This window comes from Crocodylus porosus, unplaced genomic scaffold (assembly GCF_001723895.1).
Source record: "Crocodylus porosus isolate Cpor-Errol unplaced genomic scaffold, CroPor_comp1, whole genome shotgun sequence".
Classification (NCBI taxonomy): domain Eukaryota; kingdom Metazoa; phylum Chordata; order Crocodylia; family Crocodylidae; genus Crocodylus; species Crocodylus porosus.
The window spans coordinates 2,025,003-2,040,958 of record NW_017728935.1 but is presented as its reverse complement, the minus strand read 5'-3'; the positions used below and the strand labels follow the sequence as shown (position 1 = coordinate 2,040,958).

At 55.7% G+C, this 15,956-nt stretch overlaps 1 protein-coding gene across 3 annotated transcripts; it reads right to left on the bottom strand.

Moving 5' to 3' along the window:
- Nucleotides 1-1,106: 1,106 nt before the first annotated feature.
- On the bottom strand, nucleotides 1,107-14,265 carry ETNK2 (ethanolamine kinase 2). Of its 3 annotated transcripts, XM_019546604.1 has the most exons (8): nucleotides 14,243-14,264; nucleotides 10,505-10,764; nucleotides 8,648-8,785; nucleotides 7,600-7,742; nucleotides 7,364-7,447; nucleotides 6,060-6,229; nucleotides 4,112-4,185; nucleotides 3,184-3,507 (listed from the first exon to the last, which is right to left on the bottom strand). In XM_019546604.1, the coding sequence occupies exons 1-8, from the start codon at nucleotides 14,246-14,248 to the stop codon at nucleotides 3,435-3,437; spliced, it is 948 nt and encodes a 315-aa protein (XP_019402149.1). In that variant the 5' UTR covers nucleotides 14,249-14,264; the 3' UTR covers nucleotides 3,184-3,434. The 3 variants fall into 3 exon arrangements, with proteins under 3 accessions (XP_019402148.1, XP_019402150.1, XP_019402149.1); XM_019546603.1 differs by lacking the exons at nucleotides 3,184-3,507; nucleotides 4,112-4,185 and adding an exon at nucleotides 1,107-2,381 and having other exon boundaries at nucleotides 6,219-6,229; nucleotides 14,243-14,265; XM_019546605.1 differs by lacking the exons at nucleotides 3,184-3,507; nucleotides 4,112-4,185; nucleotides 14,243-14,264 and adding an exon at nucleotides 1,107-2,381 and having other exon boundaries at nucleotides 6,219-6,229; nucleotides 10,627-10,715.
- Nucleotides 14,266-15,956: the final 1,691 nt, after the last annotated feature.

The following is a 15,956-nucleotide window of genomic DNA, read 5'->3' as shown; positions in this document are numbered from 1 at the left end:
CCGACCTTACTGTAGCCAAAGCCCTGCCCTGCTCCTGTTCATCTCTGCTTATAAGTGTTGCAGTGACCAATCATCTGGGTTCAGGTTCCAGCAGCCTGAGCTGACCCCCAGTTTTGGAGTATCCAGGCAGATGCAAACCCCAGGCATAGGAGGGCTGTCGCTTTCTTTTCTTCTCTGTATCAAAGGGGGCCACTGCATCAAAGGGGAAAGTTCCTCACACCTCCACACTCCCTGCAGAGGGTCCCTGGTACTGCCTACAAACATGATAGGCCCCTGCCTGCTCGTGGCACCACAGGGGAATGCACCAGGCCCCTGCCAAACACTAAGAGATGCAGGCAGCAGACACAGTGCAAAGACCCACAGGTGATAAAAAAGGCCAAAAGGGATCTCCTGTCCAGCACAGGCCAAAAAGCATCCTTATCTCATACCCATGGTAAAGCAACTTTCGTAGGGTAGCTGGCCTCAAGGGGAAGGCTCCAGGAAAGAGAGAAGCCACCGCACTTGTGAGCAAGTTGTTCCACTTATTTCCTGGACAACTGCCTGCCTGCTACTGGGCAGAGGGCTCTGAGTGTTGTAGCCACTGGACAAATGCCCCTTTCCCTTTGGCCCCTCCTCTCTCCTGCCTTAGTAGGACTCAGAGGTTTCACCATGAGAAATGCCCCTCAGCATCAAAGCCTTTTGCCTGAGAGCAGAGTTAAACTAGCCCTCAGCACTGGAGGCTATGTACTGCCGGGTGAATGCAGCCACCAACTGGTTGTAAACTGTGAGGGACTATTCAAGGCATCTGATGAACTGAGAGCTGCCCTGCCATAGCCGCTTGTGTAGCAAACAGTGGTTCAAAACCAAGAGTACCTCCCAGCTTAATGACACCCCTGCAAAATAGTATCTCCCTAGAGGGGAATTGTTCATGCAAAACCCCTGTAACAAATCAGAGCCATTGTAATGACAAGGGAGCCATGACCTGGGCCATAAGAGACAGGACCAGACAGCACTGAGTTCTCTGAACAAGCAGCTAACTCGGTGCTTACCTGGCTGCAAGGCAGAAACCTTCTTCCAGCTGTGCTACCCCACCCCCGTATCAGGCAAAGACCCACCATTCAGCAGGATCCAGACAGCAGCTTTTTATTACCGTTCTCTTGGAGACAACATCAATACACTGAGCAGTACAGGCTTCTGCAGGTTGAGGCCTCAGGACCAAAGCTCTGGTCCTGTTGGTGCCCCTTTAGAGGGCACCTGCCACCCTCTAATGCATCAGAGAAGGGCTTGGGGCTGGTGGGACAGAGGGAGCGGGCAGCCCAAGGTTGGGAGCGTGCCTATTCAGCAGGATGCACCCTCTCCCTGTCTGTGTAGCTCCAGCATTGGCGTGCTCTGCTTTGCAGCAGCCGCTAGGATTGTCTGGTACTACCAACGGCACCAGTGTCCACTAGCCTGTCGAGCTCCCCAGAGCTCAGGTTGGGGAGCCCGGTTCCCCTCCAAACCCCTGCATGTTCCCTACATGCTGCAGCTCATACACGAGCCACTGAAAGGGTTAAAGCCACCTCCTTGCGCCCCAGCTGACCCCCTGGGAGCATGGGGCAAGCTCTTAAGTGGGCACTGTGATGCCCCCACACCTGCCTGAGCTGCACACGAAACGAAGGGCAAGGACTGTTCTTGATGCATGGGACTATTGTGCCAGGACTGCTCCTTCCCCATGCACAGGGTAGAGTCCCTGAGGGACTCAGCTACCCACAGACCCTGGGGCTTGCCAGGAACAGGTCAACCATTTCTGGACATGACCCCTGAGGACCCGTACCCAAGAGAGAGGGGGAGTTCCCACCTTCAGGCTCTCCTGGCCCTTTATTCCCAGCATAGAGGTGCCAAAGGCTTGGAGAGGGTGCAGGCTTTAACCATGCAGCCACCAAGGGGGTGCAGGGTTAGGCCCCCCTGCCTTCCCACCTGCTTCCTTTACAGCTCTGCTCAGCGGCCACATCTGAGGTGGGTATAAAGCATGCTCTGGGCCCCAGCCATGTGCCAGTCCCTGCTAGAAGCCCAGAGATGGCAGCAGCTGGACTGTGAATCTGAGGCAAAGCAAGAGCCTGAGGCAAACACGTGCACAAGACAAGAACCCCGGCACACACCTGCAGAGCCCCTGGCACCATGAGCTCACTGCCTGGGTAGAGCCAGGGGACACTCAAACCCAGAGCCATCCTCTCTAGTTCCCAACATGCCCCGCTTGCCCCAGACCCCAGGGAAGGTTCAGATCTCAGGCTTCCAGCCCAAGGGCAGACCAGAGCAGAGAGCCCAGAGCAGCCACACGCAACCCTGGTTTGGTCTCCAGGGCCCTCGGACCACTTCTGGGCAAGATGCTGGATGCATGGCCCCCTCCTAGGCATGAAGGATCCCTTGTCCCCTCCTTGAGGCAAGGGTGGATGCTGAGAGCACATGGGACAAGAGGAGCCTCTTTGCCAAGGAGAAGGGAGTAGGGAGGCACACTCATTATAGCTACTCTGACCCCACCTTTAAGGCTCAGGGCTAAAGGAAAGGAAAGGCTCCCAGCCCCAGGGCCTTGGGTGCAGCAGCTGCAGGGCTCATAGCAGTGAGTCCTCCAGCCCTGTTTAACGTGGGAGAAAAGACCCCCTAAGAGTGAGATGAAAGAGGAAAGGGGAAGGAGCCTGGGCCTGCAGAGCTCCTGGGCTCAGCCCGCCCCAGGGCAGAGGGAGGCAGGGCCGTGCTGCCCACGGCTGGGAGCTGGGGGTGGAGGAAATTGGGTCTGGGGCCTGCTGTGCAGCTGCACAGGAGCTGGGGTGGCAGGGAAGGAGGCAGCCACAAAGATCCCGGTTGGAGAAGTCTTCCACTGGGGCAGCCAGCACTGACCCTGCAGGATGCGTCTGTCCATCGGAAGGAGAGGGCAGCAGGGCAGAGGGGCCCTGGGGCAGACGGAAGAGGTAGAGACAGACACCCCTCCCTGCTGGGGCAAAATCGATGGCACATCCCCACAGAGAATGTAGTGCCAAGCAGCAACAGTTCAGTCCAGTGAAGCACACCCGCGAGGCGGCCCAGCCCTAGGGCAGAGCAGGGCCAGGCCAGTGCTGACTGTGAAGGCGGTACCAGTCCGCAAGGCACTCCCCTGTCCAGCCCGGCTGAGCCCACGGGCTTCCTGCATCTCTTGTGGTCCAGTGTTTCAATCTGAGACAAAAAGCCAAGTCCTTTTCTGAACACGTTGCAGCGTCTCCAGCAAAGCCACCGCTGGGCCCTGGCCAGAGATGGTATTGCCATGCCCAGGGGCATCCATTTCAATTGCCAGCTCCGTGGAAAGCCTCCCCCATTCTTCCCACTTCCGCTCCCTCCAGAGTGGCTGCTCCCCCCACTGGTGGGTGACAGACTGAGGTCCGTGGACACGGCCGGAGAGAATGGCTTGCAATCTTGTGGACCGGAGGACTCCTCAGGCAGGCATGTCACTTGGACACGTGCAGGGCGGTCACCGCTGGCTTTGCCTTGAAGTACTGCCTAAACCTTAGCTTTGCATACCTGCCACGAGATGCACACACAGGCCGGCTTAGCACCAGGGAGCACAGACTGCGGCCAGGACAGCAGCTACCCTATTGGAGGTACCTAAAGAGAGCAGCTGCTTGGTGGGGTGCAGCAGTTTCCTCAGAAAAGATAATAAGGGAGCCTGGGAGCTTGGCTCGCTTATACCGGGGGGTTAGCTGTGTGCACCTAAGGAGAAGTTTGCTGCCTTTATTTCGGGAGTTTCTGGGCCAAACTTTTGAGGAGGCAATGAATTGACCAGCCCCTATCCTCAGTGCACAGGGGTGTTCATGTGTCTGACAATGAAGCACTGTCACCTTCTAGGGGTGGCCAAGCTCACCGCGGCCTCAGAGAACAGAGCAGGGCTCTTCAGCTCAGGCAGGAGTGATGCCCGTGTGAGGAGCATCTCCCAACATGCCTTGACGGGTGCTGCAGAAACAATGCACGCTGCCCAAGGCTGCCAGCTCAGAGCAAAACAGCAAAGGGCTTCTTACTAGCCTGCCCCAGAAGGGCATCTTGGCTTAGGGCCTTGCCCGAGGGGCTGCCCTGCCCACATCCACCTCTCCCCATTTAGGCCTCTGGCTTGGTGCAGGAACCCACTCACCTTAGGAAGTTAAAGTCTATGGTCGAGTATTTGTCCTGAATCAGGGCCCAGAATGCCCAAAGCAAATGGGAGGCCTGTAACAGTAAGAAAAACCAGCCTCAGTAAAGTCTCCCATACATTACTGCTGTCTCCACACCCAGGGCTGAGACCCTAACCTGGTGTAGAGCAGCGTAGCACCACTGGTTTCAGCACAGCAGTGCGGATCTACAGCCAGCTGGGGGTCCAGCTTGTGAGCAACCTTAATGCACTTGAGGCTGGCCAGTTTGTTCCTGTGCCTGCCTCATGAAGGACCTGAATTTGGGATAAGCACTGAGCACCCCCAGACAGAGCCCAGAGCCCCACAGCTTTGTCTGACCACAGCACACACTGGTGGCGCTGCCTTCAAATCCACCAGAGCCAGATAACCTTTAGGTGTTTCCTGGTACCAAAGATCCCAGCCAGACCCTTTGCAGCTGGAACAAGCCTTGGCTTTTGTCCTTTGCTGTCTGGTGCCCCATGTACTATAGCATGTCTAGGATGAATCTCCTCCCCTGCATGCTTGGAATAGCAGCAGCATCTCAAGGTAGAAGCCAGCTGTTTCAGGGGAAACCCCGCCGGCACCTCATTCCCCAGGCTCATGGTTTGTCCTCACTGCGGACCTATCTGAGGTTGTTTATGACTTGGCTTCTGAGGAAGGTAAATCCCCTCCCAGCTGCCAGGTACAAAGGTCCCTGGAGCAGCTCTGGCAGGTTGCTGCCCTCTGTGGGAGTCACTTACATAAGTAGCCTTGGCAGAGTCTGACAGCCTTGAACCCCAGGGCTCAGCAGGATCCGTCCCACCTTCAGCCCAACAGGTAGCTGAAGCTTCTTCCCACCTCCTGTGCATACCCCCTCCACTCACCGTCTGCATGCATCGCCCTTGCATTGGCCGTCTGCCTCAGAGCACCGGTGCCTGCCTCCGCCCCCCAGCCCAATGCAGGGTTATGTTTTCTTCTGCCCAAGCCCCTTTCTCTCATCTCTTCAGCAGGGCCAGTACAGACCGTCTGGCCCTTGGCAAACATGAGTAGGGTCCAGCAAGGTCAGAGCCACCTTTAAGCTTCTGGTCCAGTAAGAGCTCCGAGCCATATTTCCAAGCAATCAGCACTCAGCCTCTTCTGAAGAGGCTGACCCCAATGTGCTGATCTCCCCTGATAACCCAGCCACAGCACCGGGGCCCAGCTCTGCTAGACCTCAGGCCCAGGGTGACTGCATGGGGGGCTAGGATGACAGGCTAGCGCTGCTACTTGTGAACCAGTCCCACAGGCAGATGATCTGGAGAGAGGAAGCCATCTACTGCCTGGTCCACCTTCCCCTGCAGCCCCTCTTCAGAGCTGCCATCAGCCAGGGGCTAGGGACCTCAGTCTTTCCTGTGGTCACAAACCACAAAGCCACCCCCAGCTCAGGGTTACCTAGTGCTGCCACCTCCCGCAGGTCAAGCCCTGCTCTAGAGTGCTTCTCTCACCTGCCAGAGTCAGCAGATTGCAAAGGAATCTGAGATTCAAAAAATACTCTTGGGGTTGCAGAAAAAAAGCTGGAAACCTGGACCTGGAGGCAGCCTACAGACTCTAAAGCCCAAAGGCCAATGGAGAGAGCCCCATCTTTCTTCCTTCCTCAGCATCTCATGACTTTGAACACCTGTGGATGGCTAGGGGCTACCAGCTGGGCCTAAATGACAATTCATAGTGGAAAGCAGTGGAAATCAAGATCCCTGAGGGTGGCAGAGGAAAGTGGATGGGACAGCTCAGAATAGTCCTGAGGAAGGGGGCAGCACACTGCACTGCTGAGCACCTTGCTCCTACAGAGGACCCGAGAGGGACGCTTACAGAGCGAGGGTATTCCGGATGGGCTGTGCTGAAGCACACCTGGACTGGCTACCCTTGCTTCAGGGGTCCATCCTACCCTCCTCCCCTGCCTGTGCAGGGTGTACTCACTAAGGAGAACTTGTTCACTTGCACATAGAGGGTCTCCAGCTCCTTGTCAGACACAGCTCCACCTCCCTGGTCCTCTTGGTTCAGTTGCTTGTAGGCATGCAGGTAGTGCCTCAGCCACTGCAGCTGGGTGTCTTTGCTGGGGTACAGCCGGTAATCCACCTCCTTCACCCCTGCCAACGGGACCCAGGAATGAGGAGATGGGAGGATGGAAAAACACCATAGGGTCTCACGGGCAAAGCAGCATCATGAAAAGGGCAATCCCAGGGCACCTTTCCATGAGCCCTCTGGAGATGCCCACTCCCCCAGTCCAGGACAGCACTAGTGGGAGATGTTACTGCTACGCGCTCGTGCAGGGGAAGCAAGGATACAGGTCCCATACGCTCCTAACACAACCCTGTCTAGCAGATTTGTTGGGACTTGGGGCTGGGGAAACCCAAGAGCAAACTGCAGAAACTACGCTTTTATACTGTGATTTCTCCTGTGGTATCTGTGCTGATTCCTAACTCTTCCTGCTCTCTATAGGAAAACCCTCCCTATGGAAATTATGATTTTAAAAGTGACATCATTTGGACTGATCTCAGAGGGCAGGAGGTCCCAGCTGTGCTCGGCTATGGTTAAGTCTGGATTCAGTCTGCACTGGTCTCCAAGCTTCAGTCCTCCAGGACATGACACATCTACCAGGCCTTTTATCAAACCTGGCAGCCACCCCAGAGCATGCAGGAGCTCTGCTAAGCAGCTTGGAGCTGCCACGTGCTCCCAACCCTGCATTAGGAAATCAGCTAGGGCAGAATGAAGTGACCCCATGAAACCACCATGGCAACCTGAATGACCTCCAGCCCAGAGAAGCTCAGGTCGACGCCTCCCTCAAAAGCTGCTGATGCCATCCTCCAGCACGACCCACCTCTGCTGAACCAAAGAGTCCTAGAAGAGCACGAGGGATGACTACCAGACACTCAGCTGTCCACTGCAGTTACCAGAGGTCTCCCATCCAAGGGCTAACCCACCCCTTCCCAATCCCTGCTTAGCTTGCGAGGTCTGCAGGGAGTGCAGCAGAAGGCTGCAGAGACTGCAGACAGCACGCCAGGGCTCCCTGTCTAGACACTCAGTAATTGCAGAGCGATGCGAGGTTGCTGGGTAATTACACTCCAGCACTCCCAACGGAGGCTGCTGCTAACCTGCATTTCAGGCTCTCACTGGGGAGAGGAGGGAATTGAACCCACAGTTCCCTCATGCATATTCATGAGGCAATTAAAAAGCACCCTCTGTTACCTGTAAGTAAGAAAGGGCCTGAGGGGACTGCTCACCTGCAAACTCATTGAAGTGGTTTCCAATGTCAAAAGCCTGGTAGTTGTAACTTGTGTACTCGTAGTCTATGAACCGCACGTGCCCTGCGGAACCCAAAGGAAGGAGCCGTTAAAGCAGAGGCCAAAATGAAGCCTACGGTCCATCAGCCTGTTTGTGTTTGGAACAGCATTATGGAGTAAGGGCACACTCCCCGAGGTGTTCACAGCCCCCTTTGTGCGCAATGCCCAGAACTCACCTTCGGTTTCGTTGTAGATGATGTTCTTACACAGCAGGTCATTGTGGCAGAGCACAACGGGGGACCCCAGCTGGGACAGATACTCCTGCACCCAGGCAACCTCTTGTTCCAGCACCTCCAGGCTGGGCACATCCTGATGGAGGCTGGGGGAGGAAGAGCAAGCGATGTCTTTCCCATGCACAGCAAGCCTCCTTTATTTTATTCAAGCATGGTCAAATCATAAGAGTAAAAACACAGTGAGAGCCAGGGGTCAGAGCTGTAGGGCTCCCAAGGTGGGCCTTGAAGACTCGTGTACTTCAGGGGCTATTCAGAGCTCTTGGTGGCCCCAGAGAGCAGCATGCCCTGACCACAGGGCCGGGAGCCTAATGCTCTGCTCGCTACCATGTCTCCCTGCAATTAATACAGTCAACCGCACTGACACAAGGTCTTGGTTACAGTCTTTGAAAGGTCTATAACAACAAAGTGCCAGCCTTCTCACTTCATCTACTGCTACAGCCAAGCCCCAGGCCCCCAAGCCACAAGCCCAACAGGATTTAACAACAACCCAAAGAAGCACGTGTCCCATTAATAATCCCAAAAAGACCTGACTGTATCAAAGCCAGAGATGGTTAATCATTAAATCCAAGCAATCATTCAATACATGCTGTCTAGGCAGAGCCTGCTGGATGTGCAGCATGTATTAACAAAGGCTCCTGAGTTCAGCTAAGTTTTAAGGTAACACAGTTAATAATTTGCTGGCTATCTAGGTTATTCACCTTCATTATTTAAGGTGACTGGCAACATCCAAAAGAGTGAATCCAGACCCAGGCTGTGCCATGTTCTAGATTCACCCACCTGTACAAGGCTTGAGCCTCAACCTTAGATCTTAGGGTCAATCTTGGGCTTTGCCTGGGGCCTGTGTCTTGGTTCCATTTCTTTCCAGGCTCTGGCTGGTGTCACCCTTCCAACACACTGCCTGGGCTTGTAGTGGAGCCCCTACAAGGACAAGTGAAAGCTGCCCTGGGATGGCCCAGGTGGGGCGATCCTGCTAGGCTCCCTCTGCCTTTACCTGGGGTTGGATACCTTTGTGAAGAGCTCCGTTTTCATGATGGAAAGGAACTTGTGCAGCTTGTGCCACAGGCTGGGCTTGGGGAGGCTCCCGTTGGCATGGATGGCATGCATTTTGGCCATCTCCTGGGCAATCAGCCTGCAACAGATCACACGCATAAAACACATGAACTTGTAAAACAGGGGCTAAGCTTAGAGACTTCACTGGTTCCACCATGTGCCAGGGTGCTTGGCACCATCTGAAAACCTGTTCCAAGGTGTCCCAAGTAAGGCACCAAAAAATCAAGGCCCAAAACCAAGGCCCGTCTCATACTGATGGCAGCTAAGTCTGCTCTCCGCATAAGTCTCACACTTTCAGGATGTTCCAAGGTTTTGTCTGGGGGGAAGAAATCAGACTTAATGGGCCAAACTCTCTGACGGTGCCCAGGCCAATCTTGCCAGTGTCATGAGGTTATGTAAAAACAAACCCTACTGCATTTTTTTTCTTTTTTAAACCAATCAATTTGGGGCTCCTTTTCTTTGTCTTTTAGCTCCAAACTTGAGACTTTCAAATTCTTCTGGTCAAGGAGAAGGACTAGAAACTTGGCTTTTTACAATAATTAAATATGCAGATAAATAAGGCTGGGATTCTCATTCAGTTTCTGGATGCAAGAACCTGGGGTTTTAAGAAACATGCCAAATGTCACAACTGTTGGCACCGCTGCCATTAGCATCACTGGAGAATCTGAGAAGAAGAGAAATAGTCACACACAAAAAAAGCTGAAAACAAATCAGCAAGGCTCTTGTGTTCTGGGAAGCATAAAAATGTTTTGTTTTCAGTCTGATTTGAACCGAATCATCAGATTCCCAAGGTGTTTGCATTCATCGACAACGGGGAACCCTGGGGTTTCACCAGCTCTGCTCTGCAAAGGGGAGGCTGGTCTGCAGCAGAACAGTAAGCCTGTCTCCTCTGCCCCTGCGGCCCCACCTTTCAGTGCAGGATGATGAAGGGGGACAGGCCCCTTCTACTGCCCCAGTTCCCCTGGGTGCGCAGCCCACCAGAGTTTCTATGGCTGCAGTAGCCCTCCTCTGGCTGCGAGGACAGAGCAGCTCCCAGTACAGGGCTTTTCAGGGCATGGGGGTTGTATACACTTTATTCCCAGCTCTGGCCTGGCTCCCTCCAAATCCCATTCTCTGCAACACCCTAAGCCTGACTCTTGGTAGCCCCTTTGGAGTACCTACGCTACATCTTGTAATGAGAAAACCCAGACTGATGGAGAGAGGGGTTAAATCGTGTCTCTTGGCTCGTCCCAGGGGCTCAGAGCAATGATGCTGCCTCCCCTTGGGTCAGGGCCAAGGCCATGTTTCCCTCCTGGAAAACAGCTTGGCGGGCTCTTGGAAACAACCTCACAAAGATATTCACTTAGAGAGAGGCTGAGTGTCTTTGATCAGGCAGATTCCTTCCTTTCCTCCCATTCAGGCCTATATTCCCTCTGGGGAGGAGTCCTCACAGCCCCCACCTTCTCAGCCAGGGAGCGCCATAGCAGGAATAGGATTCCTCTAGGCACCTGAATGAAGCAGCCAAAGGGCAACTCCCTGCCCATCAGCTCTATCGCTCTCAAAGCGGGCAGGGAGGGGAGCTCTCCCCTGCTCTGTGGAGCCTGTGGTTTATAATCAGGCCAAACCTTGAACCCCAAAGATCTCAGCAACCAAGACCTGCCCTTTCTCTGCTTCCCCTCCCAGCCGCTCCCCACCACCCTTCTTGGGCCAGCTCTCAAGCCCAAGAGAGTCATCCTCAGTGGTACGGGGATTGGACCCCGGCTCTTCTCCCTTCCCATGGCAGCCATAGAGAAAGGCAACATGGCCCCACTGCCCCCACCTGAACATCTGGGGGTCCTGCACGTGCTCGGGGCCCAGCGCTATCCCCTGCATGAACTCGTAGCACAGGCCGTTCTGGAAGGAGCAGTAGAGGCTGGGGGCGCAGCCGTGGGCTTGCAGCACCTGGAAGTTCCTCAGCTCGCTCTCCCGGTCCACAAAGAGCTCCGTCTTCCTGCCATAGACACGCACCAGGACCGCGTCCGCCATCGCCTCATCCACGTAGCAGGCCATGAGCTTATTGGTGATGCCATCAGTGAAGAGCTGGAGGGGGTGAGCAGAGGAAGCCGTTAGTAGGTACCTTCACGGCCACGTGGGGAGAGAAGAGGGTGGCCAAGAGTCTGTGGACCTTACCCCTTGTCCCCATGGCCATCACACCTATGCCCAGCACCCCTACAAGCCAAGAAACATTCATGTCTCAATTTCGGAGAAATGAAGAAAGACGCAACAAATACGCCCAAGGCCAGAGAGGAAACCTGTAGTGAAACACTGCATGGAATTAACTCTCCAAAGCCCCTATCCTCTGAGCTGTCCTTCCTCTCCTTGCCCCTCCTGCCGGGCTGAAGTGGTGGCTGAGGATGGAGAGTGCAGGGTGATCAGACCCTCCTTCCCCTAGTAAACCCCAGTTTGCTATCCGGGCAGTGCCCAGAGAAGCCCTGGCAAAGGTGGGGCAGGTCAGACAAGTCCCCGCCCCAGGCTGGGAGCCGGTGCTGCTGGTCTCAGCTGGCAGGCTTTGGTACCCACTCAGCGCTGCTGTGAAAGACTCCACAAGTTTCATCCTCCCCCAAAAGATGCACTGCAGCAACAAGGAGGCTGCTGGTGGTACGGAAGGGGCACACTTCAGCAGCTGCTGTGCAGGGAACAGCACACATTTCCTGAGGGCTTAGCTCAGTGCACGGCTGTTATCAATGTGGTTTCCGATGCCTTCCTGGGGGATGCGTCTGACCGGAGGGTCCAACGGACGGGATGGCAGGGATCCCAGTGATCCAGAACAGGGCAAGGGACTGGGGCCAGTGCATAGGACAGGAGCAGGAGGAACGGTTTGAGAGGCTGTTGGCGCTGGGCTGCCTGGCCAGACGTACTCAGGGTTTAGCTAGAGCAGCAAATGACAGAGGGGAGGTGGGACGATGCTCCAGTCACAGGCAACATGAGGTAGGGAGGTCTCAGCATAAATGTGTTGTGCAATGACTACACAACCCAAGCTTAAAACAAGAGCGGCATGACTCTAGCAGGACTCGGTCTGACCCCAGGGTCAGTTCCAAGCCTGGACTCAATCCAGGCTCACCAAGGATCACGGGGACCAAATTCTCAGCTCATCCGAGGTGCCGGTGAGGGACCCTGGCCAAGCTGGGGTGGGGAGGGGACTGGGCTGAGGTTGTGGGTCGGGGGCTCCCAGGGGCCGAACCCAAGGATGAATCCCTCACGCAGCACAAAGGATCTGGCATAAAAATACCGCAAGGAGCAAATGAAATAAACAAACCCACCCCGTGGGGCTGGGCGGCACCAGGCAGCGGAGACGTCTCTGCTGGGACGCCTCTGTCACGGCACTGATGGCTCCCCGCAGATGGAGACAGGGTGTTGTTCTCTCTGCTCTCGAGCTTGGCCGTGTGCCCAAGCACATGGAGTACCCCCTGCCTGCCCCCTCCCCTGCTGCAGGAACACGCTGTCCCAGGCCAGGCCTCTGCTTGCCCCAGCTCCCTCTGCCATGAACCCTCCTATGTGCACTGGAGCAAATGCAGGGAGGGGTATTTCAAGGGGTCAACTCCAGGAAATTGTGGGCTGACAAGCACTTCCCTGAGACGGGCAGGCATCAAAAGGAAACACAGCAGGCTCATGTTAGTGCCTGGAAAAAGGCTACGCAGCTCCCTGGAGCAGGCACTTATCCCAACTAAATGCTCGGTAACTCTGGAGCACTGAGTGCTTCATAAGCATTGCTTGCTGTTCACTACATGCTGTCATATTAATAACCCCAAAATGACCAGCTGTCCTCATTTCGAAGCTTCTGATAGCAGCCCTCTGCCAGCCTGGTCCCCGCGCCCAGCCCTGTTCTCTGAACACCAGGGCTGCAGTGCACTTCCATGACTCATGCAGATCTGATCCCAGCTGACTTCCTGCCCCTTGGGCAGGGGGCTGCATCCGTTGATCTTCAGAGGTTCCTTCCAGCCCTAATGTCTATGAAATCTGTGTTCCTTACAACATCAGCAACAAGCAGGAGTAACTTTGTGGGCTCAGCAGACAGAGTACAGGTGCTGCAGAAGAGAGACCAGGCCTGTTGTGCGGGAATGAGGAGACTTGTCATTCCTGTTGGGATAAGGCAGCTTCCCAGGGAAACCATTTTACTAGCATCAAAATTGGGAGATTTGCATCCTCACGCAAAGAGGGAGGACCACAGCTCACAACTCAGGTTGCAGGCACCAGCTGGGCAAGGTGCCCCCCAGAGAAAGCCCTCCTCTAAGAGACGGAGGTTCAGACTCGTATGCCGCTCAGAAGGCAGCTCTCTGCCTAAACGCAGCTATCTGGTGCTACCTGAGTACTGGTCCAGCTAGGGTGCAGAGAGCAGTGACATGCCAGCTGCATGATGTGTTCCTGTGGGGAGCAGGGCTTGCAGCGGGAACAACATAAGGTACAGCTGGATGGCGCTGGTCTTGCAACCTCCTACCCCTGCAGGTCTGACAAGCCAAATCCTCGGCAGCTTCATCACGGTCAGTGGACCCGCAGCTTCGAGCCAACAGAGCGAGGCTGATTTATTCCCCCCGCAAGACTGGAGGAGGCTGTGGGGTGACGGAGGTGGAAGAGACCTCAGGGATCATCTCGTCCAACCCCCTGCACAGGTGCAGGATGCACAATGGCTAACCCATCCCTGGCAGGTGTCCATGCTGAGCAGTCCCCACTCGCCCAGCCATGCTGGCTTGTAAGCTGACCCCCATCTCAGGCTCCCCTCGCCAGGTCCAGTCGGAGCTCTCCCCCAGGTGTGAACAGTATTCATGACCTTTACCCTCTTTGCATACCACGTCCTGGCTCCCAGCAGCTTAGGCGTCACTCCCTGGTGACGCACATCAGCGGGAGCCCTCTGGTTGCACAGACAGCGTCTTCTTCAATTTCCAGGAACAGGCAGCTGTCCAAGGGATGTCCCGAGACATTCCCAGAAGATGAGAGTTATCAGCTGCAGAGCTAGCTGTGCTCAGTAGGCTTACAGCCTTCTCACCATCCCTGCCTGAAAGGTCCAACATGCCTCACTGAGATGACAGGGGCTGGTATTTCTGCCATAAGATGGATGGGCAAGTAAAAAAGAGGGATTTACTGCAGCCAGGAGGAGAGAAAGAATAAAGTCAAAGACGCAGGACCAGAGGTTTTGGACGCAGGCATGGCTCTGAGCAGTAGCATTGCGAGCCACCACGGACCTGGCCGAATGGAGGAGGGCTGTGCTGCACTGAGGCAAACCCTTCCCTGCAGGCCCAGAGAGCAGTCCTGGTACTGGCTGGCATGCCATGTGCTGCCAAGCTTTTGAAATGATGCCGGGCTCCCCTTAGCACAGGGACTGCAGGATGTGCACGCACAGGCACAGATCCCCCGGCTCCCACCTGCCATCTGCTCCTGTCTCAACCCACCTGCGCATTCAGCACCCAACTGGCCCTACAGCTGCCTGCGCCCCCCATCAGCGCACATGCAGCACGACCGCACACCACATCCCGCTGCTCTCACCCACATCCCAAGCAATCCCTGCCCACACACGGGCTCTCACATCCATTCTTCACCCCACGAGGCTCCTGTCGCCGCTGCCAGATGTACAGCTCTGCAAGCAGAGGCCTCCGGCTGCCAGAGTCAATCTGTCCGGAAAGCGCGGAGCTCAGCCCGGCTCCCCGGCCCACTGCGGTCTCGACTGGGCTTCCCTCTGGATTCATCGCTCTTGCTCTCCTCATCACGCGATGGAGCAGCGCACGCTTCTCTGGCAGCAGGATATTCACTCGCTCGCTAAGAGACAGATGCCACGAGACGCTCCTGCATCCACATGCTTTCGTGGCCGAGTCTATACAGCAACCTACAGACTTCTCTTTCTCACTCTGGGAGGTGAACTGCTCTTAGGTGGCCTCAGAGTTGGGGGCCAGAAGGTTTGGCAGACATCTGCAGTGTTGCACATGCAGTAAGTAGCTGTACCCTGACAGCATGGGCCTGTTCATGCCCTAGCAAGTCACTCCAAGTGATCCTCTGGCCCCAGCCCATCCAAAGCACCAGTCTTAGCTCCAAGGAAAGAAGGCCTGCGGGGAACCAGAGCCCCTTACCACGGCAGGGACACACTGGAGGAGAGGGGCCGATGGAGCCTCATTGATATCAATACAGCTGGGGAAGGTACAAGTCCTCCCTGAGAAGAGAGGTCGCCCATGCTAGGTGCTGTGCCAACACATGACGAGAGGCAGCCCCAGCCCAAAAAAGTTTACAGCCTCAGCTCCGAGTTTCCTGCCTATTAGCATCTGCCCTTTCCCGACTCTTTTCATGCAGCTTCTTGTATTTAATTACACTTGGCTATTAATACATTTTTAATGGCGCTCCAGGCGCACTGGAAATGTGCTCCTTTACAGGACACATGCGGAAATGTATCCAGTACAGCTGCTGCTCCCTCCCACCCACCCAGGCCCAATTCCAGGTGGACGCTGAAGACGAGGCACGTTTCTCTTTTTAATCTGATCAAGAGCGGAAGTGCGTGCCCAGGTGCACAAGGAGCGTGCTAGGGCAACGGGGTCTCCCCTACTGCTTTTTGAGCACGCTTTGGGGTTGCTGTGCCAAAGAGCAGGTGTGCCAGGGCGCTCTGTGGCTGCGAGGGGCAGGAGCACTTCTGGACAACTCTTTATTCCACAGCTGCCTGGGATGCAAAACCCTGTGCTACATTCCAGCGAAGGCAGGGCAAGTAAATCTGGCGCTCAGCCAGCCCCTACCTGATCCCACCTTCATGCCCTTCAGCCTGTCCCTACTTTTACTGATACTCAAACCGACCCACACCCAGAAGCCGAATGCGACTGCCACTCAAGAGACCGAGCCCCACTTCCCCAGCCCACCCAGCCTAGCAAGGGACCCAATCCTGCACACAGTCCTGGGGAACTTCAGTGAGGGGGGCAGACACACACGCATGGGGAGGGCAGAGCCAGGCCTCCAGGCTGCAAACCGCAGCAGGGTGCCTGGCCTTCTCCAACCCGGAGAATGCAAATATTGCACGTTGGCTGCGGCTCCCTGCGGCAGGGTTGAGAGAGTTCAGATTTGTTGGGGCTGGTCCTGCTTGGAGCAAGGGGCTGCACTGGGTGATCTCGGGAGGTCCCTTCCAAAGCTCATTTTCCACCATGGTACAGGGCTGATGCTTCCCCAGGCCTGCAGCTCCCTGCCAACCCCACGGCTCCAGGGGTCTCGCTCTTTGCACCGGGTGCTCAGAGCTGATGGCAGATGCCGCAAGTGCCCCCTCCCCTGTG

Coding starts and splice junctions, on each gene's coding strand:
- ETNK2 (XM_019546603.1), bottom strand. Junction 8,786..10,504: donor CAGGACCCCCAGATGTTCAG/GTGGGGGCAGTG, acceptor GATCTGTTGCAG/GCTGATTGCCCAGGAGATGG. Junction 7,743..8,647: donor ACAAAGGTATCCAACCCCAG/GTAAAGGCAGAG, acceptor TTCCTCCCCCAG/CCTCCATCAGGATGTGCCCA.